The sequence below is a fragment of the Protopterus annectens genome, chromosome 10.part0, assembly GCF_019279795.1.
Source record: "Protopterus annectens isolate FY-2018-M chromosome 10.part0, PAN1.0, whole genome shotgun sequence".
In the NCBI taxonomy this organism is placed as follows: Eukaryota; Metazoa; Chordata; order Ceratodontiformes; family Protopteridae; genus Protopterus; species Protopterus annectens.
Window position 1 is genome coordinate 792,239,467 of NC_056744.1, and position 16,800 is coordinate 792,256,266.

At 41.5% G+C, this 16,800-nt stretch overlaps 1 protein-coding gene across 2 annotated transcripts in view; it reads right to left on the reverse strand.

The window, feature by feature from the left end:
- LOC122813347 (putative ferric-chelate reductase 1) overlaps positions 1 to 16,800 on the reverse strand; it is an 817,655-nt gene that overhangs the window by 280,112 nt on the left and 520,743 nt on the right. For both annotated transcript variants that reach the window (XM_044085613.1, XM_044085612.1), the window contains exon 11: positions 4,354 to 4,440. In XM_044085613.1, the coding sequence (XP_043941548.1) occupies positions 4,354 to 4,440 (87 nt within the window). The remainder of the gene's footprint in view (positions 1 to 4,353; positions 4,441 to 16,800) is intronic.

Here is a 16,800-nt window from a genome sequence, read left to right on the forward strand (position 1 = left end):
CCTGGAAGAATGTGGTCCTTGAAGGCTGTCAGAGCATTCTGTACAGCTAACATTTCTTTTTGATTGATATGCAGGTGCATTTAACTTGGGTTCCATTTGCCCTGAATGCACTTCCCTGCCAGGTGATCCCCCCCATGCATAGTCTGATGCATCTGTTGTTAGGGTTTGGGCTGCAGGGGGTAGAGTGAATGGTAGTCCCTTGTTTTGGTGGCAAGCCTCTGCCCACTAAAGGAACTCTAACCGTAGGCAAGGTATGATATGAATCATTGCTTCTAGATCCTGACAATGCTGACACCATAGGCTTTTTAGATACCATTGTAGTTTCCTCATATGCAGTCTTGCATATGGAATTAGTAGAATACAGCAAGCCATGAACCCAAGGCCTGCAGTATTTACCTAGCAGATAGCAGGGTTTTTGTGCCATTAGTTTGAAGTAAGTTGTCAAATGAATTTGTTTCTCTGGCACGAAGAATGTCATCTGGGAAGTTGTGTTCAAGCTTGCTTCCAGGAATGTAATTTGTTGGCAGGGTACAAGATGTGATTTCTTTTTGTTTATGGTGTACCCCAGACAAGTTAGCACCTTTTGTACAAATGCCAGATGATTCAAAAGTATGTCCTGGCTTTCTGCCTGAATTAGGCAATCGTCCAGGTATGGGTATATTTGAATATTTCTTTGGCTGCAAAATGCAATGACTGGAGCTAGGCACTTTTTGAATACGCTGGGTGCAGTAGATAAGACAAAGGGCAGTGCAGAGAACTGATAGTGCATGTAGCCTGCTTTGAAGCGTAGGTATCTTCTGCAAGATTCCCTGATTGGGATGTGCAAGTAAGCTTCCTTTAAATCCAGTGTTGCCAACCAGGCATCTTTGCCTAGCATAGGAAGTAATTGGTGAAGAGTTAGCATCTTGAATTTTGGAATCACCAAAAAGGTGTTTAAGATAGAAAGGTCCAGGATAGGACATCATAAGTTGTCTTTTCTGGGTACCAGGAAAAGTCCTGAGTAGAAACCTTGTCCCTTTTCCTCATCTGGTACAGTTGGAATAGCCTTTATGCTTAAGAGAGAGAGTACTTGCTTTTGAGCCTCTGCCCACTGATTTGGGGGTAGATTTGGCCAACCGTTTGGGGTTGGTAATGTGTGGAAGTGAAATCTGTATCCTTGGGAAACTATATTTAAAACCCATTTTCCTGGGTAATGAGTTCCCAGTTTTTTGCCTGCAGAGCAATCTTTCCCCCTAAAGGAGCAAGTACTTGGAAGTTTTAAAGTTAAGTCATTGAGATAGTTTACCATAGGGGGGAGTCTTACTACTCCCTGATTTGGAAGTGGGAGTCCCCCACTGCTTATTCCTGTGCGTTCCCTGGGACTGAAGCCTGGGTGTTCTGCTGGTTCTGGGTTTGGACTGAGAAGGCCTGGAAGAGGCAGGAAAAGACAAATTCTTAGAGGGCCAATGCCTACTAAATCTTGGAGGCTGTACTTGTAGGAAATCTTTAACAGTTTGCATACATTTAGCTTTTTCCTCCATCTTTTTAAGACCTTCTTCTGCTTTGTTGCCAAACAGGCGGTCCTGATTTAAGGAAGCATCCAGCAATTTAGCTTTAACATGATCTGGCAAAGATTGCTCCTTAAGCCAAGCATGCAGCAGCCCTGTAAGATGCTTCTAGTGAATCAAAACCACATTGCAAAGTATGCTTCCCAACCTGTTCAGCAGAATACATTGAATCCTGTAAATCCTTATTCTCAGCACAGTCAGGAATCAACATCATTTTCTGTTTAAGCAATCCAATAATATGCTGCTGATACTTTAACATATGAAACTGGCAGTTTAAGGCCCTAATGGCCAAAGTTGCAGAAGTGTATACTTTCTTACCCCATCTATCCAGCGCCCTGGAGTCTCTATCAGGGGGGGTAGGATTTTTGGCAGTAGTAGCCTTAATGCCCTTGGGTCCCTGTGAAATGGTCTCAGGATCCGCAGTAGGATTTTTAAAAAGGAACTTGTGAGAGTCAGGAACCCTGTAATATCTATCAGGTTTTCTGGGAGCAGGAGGTAAAGAGTCAGGGACCAAGCTAGATTCCGTAAAGGCATCATCAACAATGTCTAGTACAGGAGGGATAGCTAAAGGCCTGTGTTGAGGCAGGAGTAAGAAATCCCTAAGCCTCTTTTTAGAATCAGAGTAATCCTGGCATTCCCAGTAAAAGTGCTCCCTAAGAGTATGCAGGATTTCACCAAAAGTGAAATCCTCTGGGGGGGAAGCAGAGGGAATAAAGTCCTCTGCATCAGAATCCTTATAGGTAGATAAGGGTAAATCCTGGTCATCAGAGGAAACAGAAATTTCAAAATCCTGGTCAGAAGTATCATAGGCAAACTCAGTAATAGGTCTCTTAGAGGGGGAAGGTTGGCTTTCCCTGATTAAAGTAATAAGGTCTTCAGCCATTCTTATCATTTGTTTTTTAGGCATAGAGGCCTGACCATGCGGTCTGGGCGTTGGTTTTCTAGGCATAGTTCGAGTTTTAGGCCTTGAAGAAGACGATGGCATTGGTTTATTATGCAAGTCAGTAGGCCTGAATACACCCTCAGAAGCCGGTGCCTGCACAGCGGCTCTGGACCCATCCAAGGTAGAGACATCCACATGTTCCACAGTTGAAGCATCTCGCGGCATTCCGGACTCCGAATGGGTCTCAGTAGAGGCCATAGAGGCCTGCAAATCTGAAGTAGTGGGTATCAGGGGCTGCGAAAGTGCCTCAGTGAGTACTGGTGAACTGTCAAATGGCTTAGGAGAAGCGTCGTCGGCAGCTTTGGACCTAGGTGGCCTGTCTCTGTCTTTATCTTTGCGTTTTTTTCAGAATGCTGGTAGTCGGATGGCTGACTGAAGACATATCTGGATAATTGAACCGAGTACCAAAATATTTAGAAGTGTAAATATACCAACAATGAATAGTTTGTTGCTTAAATAAGGCACAAAACTGACAGCGAGGTACGTCGTGGTCAGGGCCTAGGCAAGAAATACAGTACGAATGAAAATCTTTGTGAGGTATTTGCTTTCCACAAGAAATACAACTATTGACTTTTACTGACATCGGTTTAGAGCAAGAAAAAGTTTCCCCAATGGGGTACTTAGCTTTAGTTGAAGACTTTGGTTCCGAAATTCGAAAATGAAAATTTCAGGAGTCGGCTGACCGGCACTTATGAACTGCTTCCACTTCGAGCACCGCATGGCAAGAAAGACTGATGTAATGGCATCGGCTACATGCTTTATACCCCTGATTACCTTACGTCACAGAAGATGAACAAAACACTATGCTATGCATGTGTGGTATGCACGGCCCGAATATACCAATACAGCAACAGTCACAGAAGATGAGACAGCAACCGACGCAGGACCCAAGACTTTGATAATCAGGCCGACTGAGGGCTACTGCAAGCAGATAACCCAAATGTAATATATATATATATATATATATATATATATATATATATATATATATATACACATATGATATAGATATTATATGTGATGGAGCCACAGGCTCCCCTGGCAAGCAATGGGCATAAACTAAAGAATCAGTCCTTGATTGGGACTCCAGTTCATCCTATGATACACACACACACACACACACACACACACACACACACACACACACACACACACACACACACACACACACACTTAAAGGCTAAATTAGAAATTGCCAGTTTGTTTTTTAGCATGTCTTTGGGATGTGGACAGGAAACCAGAGACCCTTTTGTAAACCTGTGTATGCAAAGGAAGGACATACAGGCTCTAGACAGATAGCATTACATTTGAGAAATAAACTAATAAACAAGTGTTGTGAGGCAGAAACATTAAATGCTGAACAACTGTAGTATATGCTTTTTTACAATTTGTTTAGGAGTTTTGCATTTTTTGACTGCTTTGCATGACCTGATTCAAAAACTGAAATGCATTATTCTAAATCACTGAAATTTGGTCTAGTTATGTTGCTGCAAACAACATATGATTCATTTATTTATTTGGTCTGATACTTGGTCCAAGTCAAAGTTATACTTCATTGCTCATGCAGTCAAGTATAGCTAAAATTAAATTTGTTTAAACAGCCTTTTTCATGAATTATTCTTACAAATAATTCAAGTATATATAGCAATTATTTAACATCAACAGCAGTTTATTTCTTGGCTATTTAATAAAATTTTGTGTCAAACTCCAAATTCTGTGGAGTGCTGGCCAATAAGTTTTGTATATATTCCCCTTTTCAGATGATGACTGCATAGTTCGTTCTTTGCACTTTTTGTGGATGCAGTAGTAAAGGAAAGGTATAAGCATGACTGAGTTTCTAATACGAACATCAAATGACCTTACCGTACTCCAGCCTCCTCTGTAAAGGAATGGTAATACAAATGCAGAGCATGTCAGTATTATAGTGATGATCATCAAAGTGCGATGGACCTAGGAGAAATATAAAGTATTGTAACAGAGCTACACTAATACACAATAATTCAAAGCTGTATTTTGCCAGGCAAAGCAATTAAGTACTTAAAATACTTCAGCATGGATAAATTAATCTGGCAGATACTGTACTATAGCATTTAGCAGAAAACAGCCATAATAAAAGTTATAATGTATAAATAAGGTTACCTACTATAACAATATTATTCTCCTTATAATGAATACCATAGTATGTTTGAGAAGAAAGCCACAATGGTAGTAGTACAAATCTGAAGCCACTGTCACATAATCTAAATGATCCATTGATTAGTCAGTTCTTCTGGCCCAGCTTTCTGGCCAGTATTTCAAATCAGTCTGTCAAGCTTAGCAGGGAGATTGTCTTTGAATATTTTTTTCTGCTAGCTTAAAATGCATGTGACTTTCCAACTGCCTATGTTCCTTTTTTTTTTTTTTGCAGCCAGTCAGTGGAAATAATCAAAGAGAAAACTGGAGTATGTGGTACACAGTAATACACATTTAAAGATGCATACACAAGGTTCCTCAAAGTAGGTCTGTATTACAACAGCAATGCCTTACAATTGTGATGGTGGCTCTTGTTGAGTGCATCATGGAGCAAAAGTACACTGATAGATGGGCTTAATTAATTCCTGTGGTGATGCAGGTGCCCACGTCATAACCAGAAGGGAGGGGTTATGACTTAATTTAAAGACGTTCTAATTGATGGGATGTTGGGAAGAACAACAAACACCCCAATGTCTGTCTGTATGACAGCACCTTTGGGTGACTGTCTGCCTAGGAGATCTGAGGGGATTCCCTCACCTCTTGCAAATTAATAGGCTCACGTCTGATGGTTGGCAATGTAGTGAGAAAAAGGGACACGGCAAAAAAATAACTACTAAAAACCATCTAATTCATACATTCATTGGTCATAATTTATACATGAATTCATTGCATTCCAATAGGAAACAAGACTTCCAGTTTCCAGGCAGACAGCAAACTATGTACATGATTGCCCCTGTGCACTGGGTAGGGAACTTTTCCAGTGACAGTGGCTTCAGATTCATTACAAAACTCTTCGATTTATACTCTCTTGTATTATTTATGGGACACCACCAAGACATACCTCTAGTTCCCAGCTTCGGGGTGACCGGTCAAAATTTGTAAAATGGCTAAAGCAAAACCAGCTCTGCTCTGGTCTGGACTGGTTATCCAGCCTGTAATTCTATATAAATGGGTGAAAGAAGGACAGAATCATAGTTTCACAAATGCCCAAGGCAGAAAGTCATTTTTGAAAGGGTTGCTTTGGTTGCTAATGACCTGGTGGAGTGAACTCTCAGGTCTCAAGACAAATTCTTAGTCTTTTGTTATTTCTTAGAGCAAAAATCAACAAGAATTAGTTAGAAGTTGGGAATTTATATTCTTCACCATAGGACTGCTATGTTTTCCTATCTCATAGATTTATAGCTGTTTACTAGGCTAAGCCATGCATCTCAAATCTCTGACAAGTTCTGATACCCTTGATAAGTATAAGCATGAGCCTAGGATATGAACCTTTTACAGCTTATCTGTGTCCATTAGAGATATAGGTGCTAAACCAGGGTTGAATTCTGGTTTCCCATCCAACTGTCCAAGCTGCACTTGAATTGGGTTAAGGAGGAACTCTGCTTCACATGGATGGGGGACTGTTTCATAAACGGTGTAGTCTCTGGGATACATACCCATCTGTCCAGTAGGTTCTATTTATACCACAAGCAAGGTTTAAGTCTTTGGAACAGGTAATTCTGGTGCTGTTTCTTTTGTGGATATGCAGGAGGTCCATCAGAGTGGGGTCTGACAATGCCCTGTATGCCAGGCATAGATCTCCCGTCAAAAGCCTGTAGTAGACAGAATACAGGGATAGAGCCTTGAGGTGGTCTGCATAGGAGATTTTACTTATACCCTCTGTTCTTTTAGTGAGGAACCTCTGTGGACAATCCAATTGTTGGATATGCCTGGTTAGGTACATACCAAAGGTGGCACTGTACTCAATGATAGGTCTGATGAATGCCGAACACATTGGAACAATGACTTCCTTGGACTTAGATGCCATACATTTGTTTATAAGTTGCATGACATAGAATGATTTCCTCACCACTGTAGACATGTGATGGTCAAAGGCTAAATTACTATTTATTTGTGTCCCTAAGTCCCTGACTACTGGGTCATCACAAAGGGGCATAAGGTCAATATGATAGTTACCAGGGATGGATGACTTCCCAAAAGACACTATTATGCATTTCTTGGCATTTATATTTGGTCCATGGCTCTGACACCAGTTGTCTGTCTGTGTCAGCCCCTCCTGGAGAACATTTGTGTCAGTTCTAGAGTCAATGACAGCTCCTAATTTGCAATCATCTGCAAATTTAGTCAGTCAGAGACCACTGACTTTGGCCTTGACTTCTAAGTAGTAAATGCCAAAAAGGAGTGGTCCAAGGACTGGTCCCTGAGGGATTTCATTTGTGACTGACCTCTTTGTAGAGGTAGACTCACCAATTCTAATTTCCTGGGTCTTGTCTGTGAGCCAGTTGGCTATCCACTGGATGACATACGGGTCTGTACGTAACCCCTTGACTTTGTCAACAATACCCAAGTGGGATATTGTGTCAAATGCCTTGGCCAGGTCAAGGTAGGCAGTATGAATTACTTTGGCCTCATCCATTGTTTTGGTGACCTTCTCAAAGAAGCAAAGAAGTCCCCCCAGGTTGAGCAGGCATGATCTGCCCTTGAAGAAACCAGATTAGGTTGGGTCCAGTGCCTGAAGGTTTACTATACCTCTGTTGATCATCTCCATGATAATTCTTTCCATGGCTTTACATATAAGACTAGTGAGACTTATGGGGTCTGTAGTTTCCATGGTCTGTAGATGGTGCACCTTTGTTCAGAGGGATGACTGTTGCCTTTCTCCATTCATGAGGCATGAAGCTTGTTTGGAGGCTACAGTTAAATAGTAATTACAGAGGCCCTGATAGGTCATGTTTCATGCTATTTAGAAGACATCCTAGGATATTGTCTGGGCCCACTGATGCAGTGCTTTTGGTCTTAGAGAGAGCATTAAGGAGCTGTTCCCTAGTGATAGTAGGGGGAAGTTATATTTAATGATATTTCCTGAGGGAAAGTTGAGGGGGGAGAGGGGTAAAGCTGAAGCTGAATTTATCAAACAGGAGGTTTCCTATATCTTTTGTCTCAGTATAGGTGGCTCCATTTACAATGACCTCTGTACACAATTGTGTATTGCCTTTGAGGTTGCGGACGTAGCTAAAGAATTTCTTTCAGTGTATTAGTGTACTGTTTTGGTGCAGTAAACTTGTCAGTTTTTCTAAAAGAACAGCATAAGTTCCAGTGTTTGGACTGCTCAAGTTTTCCATGGTTGGATTTGTGATTACCAAGTTTGCTTTGAGTAGCTAAAGAATGTTTTGTGGTTGTCCTTGGCCTGGGAGGCCAAACTTACCTCAAATTTGGCTTTGGCAGACTTTATTTGTCCTTTGAGTTGTTTGTTTAGTTTGATGAGAGTACTTTTATCCTACTGGGTGCTGCACCTCCTAATTTTTCCCATGATTTTCTTCCTCCTGTTATACAGCCTACTGATTTTATGATTCCACTTGGGTACAGCTGCCTCCTTGCAGCTATTAACATGCTTGTGCAGGGTTTCTGTGAACAGTTCTTCAAAGGCAGCAGTATTCTTAGGGTTTACGTGGGCTTGAAATTTTGCCAGGTTCTCATTTAACAGCAGGAGGTTAGCCTTAGAACAGTTCCTGAATATTCCAGGTTTATACTTAAACCTTACCAGGGAAGGCATTACAGTAGGTGGTGTGCAGCACTCTCCCATATTAATGAGGTCCAGATCCAGTATGGTTGCACCCCTGGTTGGTGTTCTGACTATCTGGTCCAGGGAGTTTGTGTTTACAAAATCCTGGAATCTCTGTGCATGTATGTTTGGTGTCATATAGGATTCCCAGTTAATAGTGTGGTAATTAAAGTCACCCATAAATATGGTATTGGGTTGGATGGTTAGTGTCTCTAATAAGTTTAAATAAATGGTACTGGTTTCCTCGGTCACAGAGGGGGACCTATAGCTTGCAAAGAAGTGGTACTGGATTTTGCCTATGGTGATTTGAACAAGAAGCAACTCAAGTGCATTGCCCGTATTGACCAGGCTTGAATTGAAGTGTATTTATTTTTTATGTAAATAGAGACATCTCCACCTTTAGTCCCTGCCTGTGAAGTAGCTGGCCTAAATGTGTGGAAGGCATTGCAACCTTGCACTGTTGGTGTACTCTCCGTGGCTTTAAACCATGTCTCACTGACCGCACAGAGATTAGCATTCTCTAGGGTAAAGAGAGCATCTAGGGAGTGGAGTTTACTGGTTACACTCCTAGCACTGAACAGTAATACCTTTACATTTTCTTGGTTTTGATTTGCTATCTCAGAAGTACTTTCAGTTTGGCATTGCCTAAAAAGGGCACTATGGGGGAAGACAATGTTTTAGCTAATATTCGAAAGCCTAGATTGGAGAGGTGCAGATCATCCCTGGCAAAGTAGCGTGATTTGTTGACCATCTCCTTCCATGCTGATAAATATTGCGCACCCTTAGAACGACATCAGAAACTAAGCCAACTGTTAAAGTCAATCATCTTTTGTTCGTATTGTGGCATCATCCTTGGAGAAGGTAAAATGCTGCTCAGTGCTAGGCTCAGACCAGCCTGAGACACATATTCCAAGAGCTCCATGATGTCTCTCTTCATATAGTCTAGGGAGGTATGTCTTAGGTCATTTACTCCCACATGGACTATGACTGAGTCATACTGGTAATTGTGGTCTAGTGACTTGAGTGCATGTGTAATGTGGAGGATCCTAGCCTCTGATAAGCAGCTGACCATGATTTTCTCCTTACTATCTGGTGAGAGGGACATCAGTGTGTGTCATGATGGAGTCTCCAATGACTAGAATGTTGGATTGTGTGTGGCTTGCCTTATGGGATTAGAGGTAGAGGCTACAGGAAATGAAGCTCTATGTGCTGATGAGAGTGTTGTTTTGAAAGAGCTCATTTGGGGTTGATGAAGGCATTTGTTATGTGTACTTTGTCTAGAACAGGGGTCTGCAACCTTCACTAACAAAAGAGCCATTTTGGCACCTCTCCTACCAAATAAAATTCATCTGGAGCCACAAAACATATTTGACCCATAAAATGAAGATAACACAGTCTATTAAGTTTTATATATAGTTATTATACTATATAAAAGAACTAAGTTTATAAGACATTTAAAATCTGTCCCTATTTTTGACCCTTTCTTGAGATTTTTATTGAAATCACTAGATCGCTCTCAGAGAGTGTGTGTGTGTGTGTGTGTGTGTGTGTGTGTGTGTGTGTGTGTGTGTGTGTGTGTGCGCGCGCGCGTGTGTGTGTGTATGTGTCACACATTTCATCCTCTTAAAGCAAGAAATCTGCACAAAGCCATAAATAATGGGAGACAAAAAAATAGGGACACTTTTTAAATATTGCTCTTACAAACTTAGAAAGTTGATAGAACAAGTTTTGCATTAGCATGAATTTTCTGATGGATATGAAGCCTCATACTCAAATGTCTATGTTTTCTGACCTAAATAATTTGCCAACGATTTGCCAAAAAAACACAATTTTATTAGAAACAGACCAACAATATGAGGCAAAATCATGACATTCTGTGGAAATCTGTACAGTTATGAAAAATGAATGTTTAATAAAAACAAAACAATCTTTTATAAATATAAAAAAACTTATAGTTAACATCTTCTTTAAATACATTACAAAAGTAACACAGCCAATAAAAACGTCAATTATGGCAATTAATTAAAATCCTTAAAGAACAAGAATATTCAATGCAAGTACATCTGTGTATACTTTAAATTAGGTTTTAATGATACTGTCTGGTTAAGTCCAGGTGCTGCAAAATCTGTACAGTTGACAGGTAACTGTGCATGTGTGTGCGTGTGTGTGCAAAATGCATGTTAACAGAAACAGTCTTATTTGAGCAAGTTTCTAAGAGCAGTATTTAAAATCTATCCATATTTTTCTTCCTTTGTTCCCCCTTTATTTGTGGCTCTGTCCAGATTTCTTGTGGTAAGAGTTTCAGAGGTGTGGTGGAGAGGTAAAGAAACCTTTCAGAAGATGCTGATGCCACCAAGGAATTGCTCTATCGCTCTCAGTGTGTGTGGAATGCAGGTAAAAGAAACCATGTTACTCTAGGAAATTTGTAAGTTTATAAGAGCAATATTTAAAATACATCGCTCGATCTCTGTCAGTGTGTGTGTGTGTGTGTGTGTGTGTGTGTATGTGTGTGTGTGTGTGTTGTGCAGCAGACAGGCCATTATTTTTCAAAGCTACAAGGAGCCACTGCAGAGGGGTGAAAGAGCCGCATGTGGCTCCAGAGCCACAGGTTGCAGACCCCTGGTCTAGAATGTCTTTCTGGTTTAGGAAGGTTACATTGAAGTGCCTCAGTATATGTGGGTCGATATGTCTGCTTTAAATTGTGCATGATGGGTGCAGCATGTGTACTACTGACAACTTTACTGACATTAGGAGTACTTTTCTGTGAGAGCTTAGCCTCCAGTGACATTGTGTAAACACATCTCTCACATACCATATCAGTTTGTTTGAGAATTAATTGGTTGTCAGTAAATAAGAGGCAATTTCTACATTGCCTGAGGATGCCCATATCCACCAAGCCAGTAATGGAGACAGTAGGAAAGTTCATATCCATGGCAACAGACCCTTTTTTATTGATTAGACAGAGTGAGAATATCAATCACTGTCAGGAATATAGAGTTTACAACTATGGGGACAGTGCTCGTCACTGCAAACTCGATGTCCTGTGTCCAACTAGGTATTGGAGAAATTTCAATTGTGCTTTTACAAGAAAAATGTCACTCAAGTTTCTGAGTCTGTACACAGCACTGCCAAACACTTGAGGGGAAATTACTATGTAGGCCCAGAAAATTTAAAATGAAGTATTCAGGCAGATATTCTGAAGTTAGAAACAGATCAAGCAGTACTTACTGAAAACAAAGAATTAGCTTGTCAGGAATGATAAAAAGAGGGGAGTCACACAAATTGCTACTGCCTGGCTACTACTAATGCTGGTCTCACCACAGCTTCATTCTGTTGGGATGCAATACTCCTTTGGTTCTTCTCCCATCAGAAGCAAAATGTTAGCACCAATCCCAAAAAGAGAAGCAGGCCACAGCCTGTTTGGTGACCCACAGTCTTGTCCCAGATGATGCTAGGGTCTATAGGCTTGTATTCCTTTCCTGATAGAAATAGCAACCAGACCAATCAGGAATGTTAAGCATGGGACAAAAACAATGAATAACACTTTTTAAAAGGTTTGGTATTCTCAACATACCATGTCAATATCCTGCATCCACATGTGATCTGCCATACATACCACATGGTTGAATCGTAACAAAATAAGTCTGCAAGTGTGTATATATGTGTGTGTGTGTGTGTGTGTGTGTGTGTGTGTGTGTGTGTGTGTGTGTGCGTGCGTGTGTCAATTCACTGAAAGCTCATTTCACTGAAAACTCATTTGACTGAAACTCATTTTGTTGAAAGTTATATATGGCCATTTCCCAACTGTAGTCTGATCCTGGAGTTAGCATATAAAGTATGGGAGGGTGTGGAGGCATAGCCCCCCACATAGTTTGGTTATATGTTGTCTTCTGGAAAGAGTTATTCACTGGAATTGTAAGTATCCATATCTATGGTTTTAAACATTTAAAATAGGTGGGGGGGGCTATGCCCCCACACACCCCTTTACTTTATATACTAACTCCAGGATCGCACTACAGTAGGGAAAAGGCCATATATAACTTTCAACTAAATGAGTTTCAGTGAAATGAGCTTTCAGTGAAATGAAGTAGACCTATATATATATATATATATATATATATATATATATATATATATATATATAAAACTAATAAATTCAACAAAACGGTACACTGCTGGTCTCCAGTAAAATATCTTTTAATGATTTAATGGCTGAAGAAAGTGCTCATTAAAGAATATTTTACTGAAGACCAGCAGTGTGCTGTTTTGTTCATCTTGTTTGAATATATATATATATATATTTATATATTTATATATATATATATATATATATATATATATATTTCTTGGTCTGATACTTATTTTTGAATGATCAGTTACCTACCAAACAAAATAACATATCAGATCTATTTTTTATATAGTGAGGTGCTCTGGTCATATTAGATCACGTTTGTTCCAACTACCTTTAGTCTTTTCCTTGGTATATACAGCTATTTGGAATTACCGCTGTGACGTATTTGGCTGCAAGAACATACTGGGTACATTCCACTTTGATATAATTAATAAGCATATATACTATACCCAAGTTTGGATATAAATACCCAGTTGAATATTATATGTTTAGCTAATGGTCTTAGCTTTAACTAAATAATATTGGGTATGTGAATACTGTCCTTCTCACTACTTTATATTTTTTTCATCATTTGGTTCTGTTGACATTAACAGACCTATTTATGATACTTGTTTAGTATATGATAATATACAGAATCTTTAGTTGAAGGTAATGGTATTTAATTGACTGCTAATTACGAGCTAAGTATTTTATATACTTAACCTAGTATTTATGGTATTGGCAATTGCCCAGCTGTATGGGGTGGTCCTTTTTCTTGTCTTCTGCCCTGCCATACCCATATACATTACTTCCCTACTTTTGTCAGTCTATATATTTCACCTTTTGGTGATTTATCACTAACAAATATCATGGATATATAAGTCAGCACTAAAAATTAAAAGCACTACACCCTCACTCCCCACTGGCCCTTGTTTTCAATTAAGGATTTCCCAATATTATTCTAGCATGTCCAAAGGTCAGTTGTCAATCTCCTTTCCGGTCCAGCTGGTGAATCTGGGAATCTTGAGGCAATGTTATAACTGCCTCATGTACACAGACAACCCTCTCCTCCTCCCACATAACACAAATACTTGCGAGAGATGCAGCTATTTAGCCAAACTGGAGGCTGAGCTCTCTCAACTCAGGACTGGCAAGACCAGACAGGAGGAGAAGGAAACTACACACACCACAAAACCAGCCTCACAAAATACTACCACTCCACTGAATCAAACACATAAACACACAAAGACATACTCGGAGGCTCTGAGTAAAAATTTACCTAAGCAGCAGAGGCCTCCAAAGCAGACACCCAAACAACTGCTACCTCAAGACACCCCACAAGCATCACATAAACCACAAAAGCAGTGTGCAAAGCAGTCACAGCACTTAAGGCCAAATACAACACCAAACATACTTGTAATAGGTGACTCCATAGTCAGACACACTGACGTCCCACTCACCAGGCTGAGCAAGGAGAGGGTCACAGTGAGCTGCCTATCGGGCGCTAGAATCCGCCACATAACGCAAGCACTCGGGTCACTCCACGGCAAGTACAAATATGACACAGTCATTGTCCATGCTGGTGTGAATGACCTGAGACGTACCTCCCTGGACTACATGAAAAGAGACATAGAGGAGCTCTCTGATTATGTAGCCCAGGCAGGTATGACCCTAACCCTGAGCAGTATCCTTCCTTCACCAAGAATGATGCCACAATATATAGACAAGATGATCAGCTTTAACAATTGGCTTGGTGTCTGGTGTCATTCGAAGGGGATCCAGTGTCTGTCTGCCTGGGATGACATGCTTGACAAGCCACGCTGCTTCGCAAGGGACGGCTTGCACCTGTCACCCCTGGGATTCCGGATATTGGCTAAGGCTCTTGCCACCCCCATAGTGCCTTTTTTAGGCAAGGCTCAAATTCTAAACCTACCACCCTAGAAAACAAAAATGGGAAGAAACTGAGGGTAATGCTGCTCAATGCCAGAAGTCTAATTCTCAAAATGCACGCACTCGAGGCCCTTCTCAGTATGGAGAACATCGATGTCTGTGCTGTAACTGAAACCTGGTTCAAGGCTCCTGAGAGCACCCCGCACGATTAGGTTTTACCTCATATCATGCGTTCCGGCCCCAAAACCCGGACCACACCACAAAAGGAGGGGGTGTATCCATATTCATAAAGGATACCCACACCTCCAGGTTGGTGGCAACGCACGAAGCTTCGGAACCGTCCAGGTGCAACTAACCATAGGCAAAACTACTCTACAAATTGTAGCATGCTACAGGCCACCCTCTCAAACTCAGGAACCCCACACAGCCTTCCTGAAGACACTGGAGGGTATAACTGTATCTCCAAACACCATCATATTGGGTGATTTCAACTACCCGAATATAGACTGGGAACATTACTCAAGCCCTAACTTTCTAGCCCAACGGTTCCTGGAGTTCATAAATTCAAATGCCATGGAACAGCTAGTCACTGTTCCCACGAGAGGAGAAAATATACTAGATCTCATTGTCACAAACATGGGGACAAAATGCTCCACACCGGAAGTTTATCCCTCATTGGTGAGATCTGATCATAAACTAGTCTCACTGGAAATCCACATCCCGCCCCCACCCCAAACAAAAGACCATAGTGAAGAACTTCTCTAAAGCAAACTTCACACTACTCAAGACTGGTGTGGTATCCTTCAAGTCCCCTGAGCCAGTGGAAACCACAACCCAAGCTGCGGAAGCCCTTACAAATGCCTTCTATGAACACCTCCAGGACTGCATGGATCAGGCAATCCCAAATAAAACCAAGACTCTTTCCTCAAAGGGCAAACGTCCAGTCTGGTGGACCCCAGCCATTAACAAACTTTACAATAAGAGGAGAAAGCTATTATATGATAGAACAAAATCCATAAAAGGGAAGTCACCCCTGATCATTATTAGTAGAAAAATACGAGCACTCATAAAATCAACTAAGGCCAATTTTGAGAGAAAAATTGCCATGGATTCAAAGGACAATCATAAGACCTTTTTCAGCTATGTTAGGAACCTGGGTGGAAACTCCCAGATATGCTCAGAATTAGTCCAAAATGATACAAAAATCACTGAACCCACAGACATTGCCAACATACTGGCAGACAGGTTCAGTGCAAACTTCACCCCCCTCCCCTAAAGGGGAGATAACTATCCCAGCCGAGTGTAGCCTCCCGGACATCTCAAATGCGCAGGTGAAAGCTGCTCTCTCTAAAGCTAAAAACACAGCATCAATGGGACCGGATGGTGTCCCCGGCTGTGTGCTACACGAGCTAAATGAGGAATTAAACCCGCACATAAGGCAGCTGTTTAATCTCAGCCTTACCACAGGATACGTGCCCAAGGAGTGGCATACGGCAACTGTGGTCCCACTCCACAAAGAAGCGCCCTCTATGGAACCTGGTAATAACCGCCCATAAGCTTAACAAGTCTAGTCTGCAAAGCTATGGAGAGGATCATAATGGAGCTCATAAACAAAGATATAGGGGACTTGCAGACATTGGACCCGACCCAGTTTGGCTTTGTCAAGGGAAGATCATGCCTTTTGAACTTGGTCGACTTCTTGAGACAGTCACCAAGGCCATTGATGAGCGAAAGGCAGTCCATACAGCCTACCTTGACCTTGCAAAGGCTTTCGACACAATACCCCACTCAGGTATTGTAGAAAAACTTACCAGCTTAAATGTAAACCCATATGTCACAAGATGGGTTGCAAGCTGGCTTAAGGACAGAACACACAGGGTTAGAGTTGCTGGCGCTATGTCAGACTCCAAGCCGGTCACAAGTGGTGTCCCACAGGGCTCGGTCCTTGGCCCCCTATTGTTTGGCATCTACTTCGGAAGTACAGGCCAACATGGGAGGACTTTGGCTGACAAAGTTTGCAGACGACTGCAAACTGGGCCATAGTGGAAAGTGAATCGGACACGGATATCCTTCAGAAGGGACTCACGGAAACAGATGGCTGGTGCCAGAGCCATGGCCTGAAGTTAAACGCCAAAAAATGTATAGTAATACCTTCGGGAAAAACAAGGTAACCCCAAGCTACCATATAGGTGGCAATCCACTAAGCACAGAAGAGGTTGTCAGGGACCTGGGGACCCAGGTTGACAGTGGCCTTTCTTTTGACACTCACATTGCTAAAGTGGTTAGAAAGACCTTCTACATTGCCCACCTGATCATGAAGGGATTCACATCCAGATCTAGTGAGGTCATTGTTCCCCTGTACTCTTCACTTATCAGACCAATGATAGAGTACAATGCCCCATTCGGGATGTTTCTCACCCGACATCTGCAGCAATTGGAGAGACCCCAAAGGTTCCTCACCAAAAGGATAAAGGGACTCCAAAATCTGTCATATGCTGCCAGATTGAAGAAACTC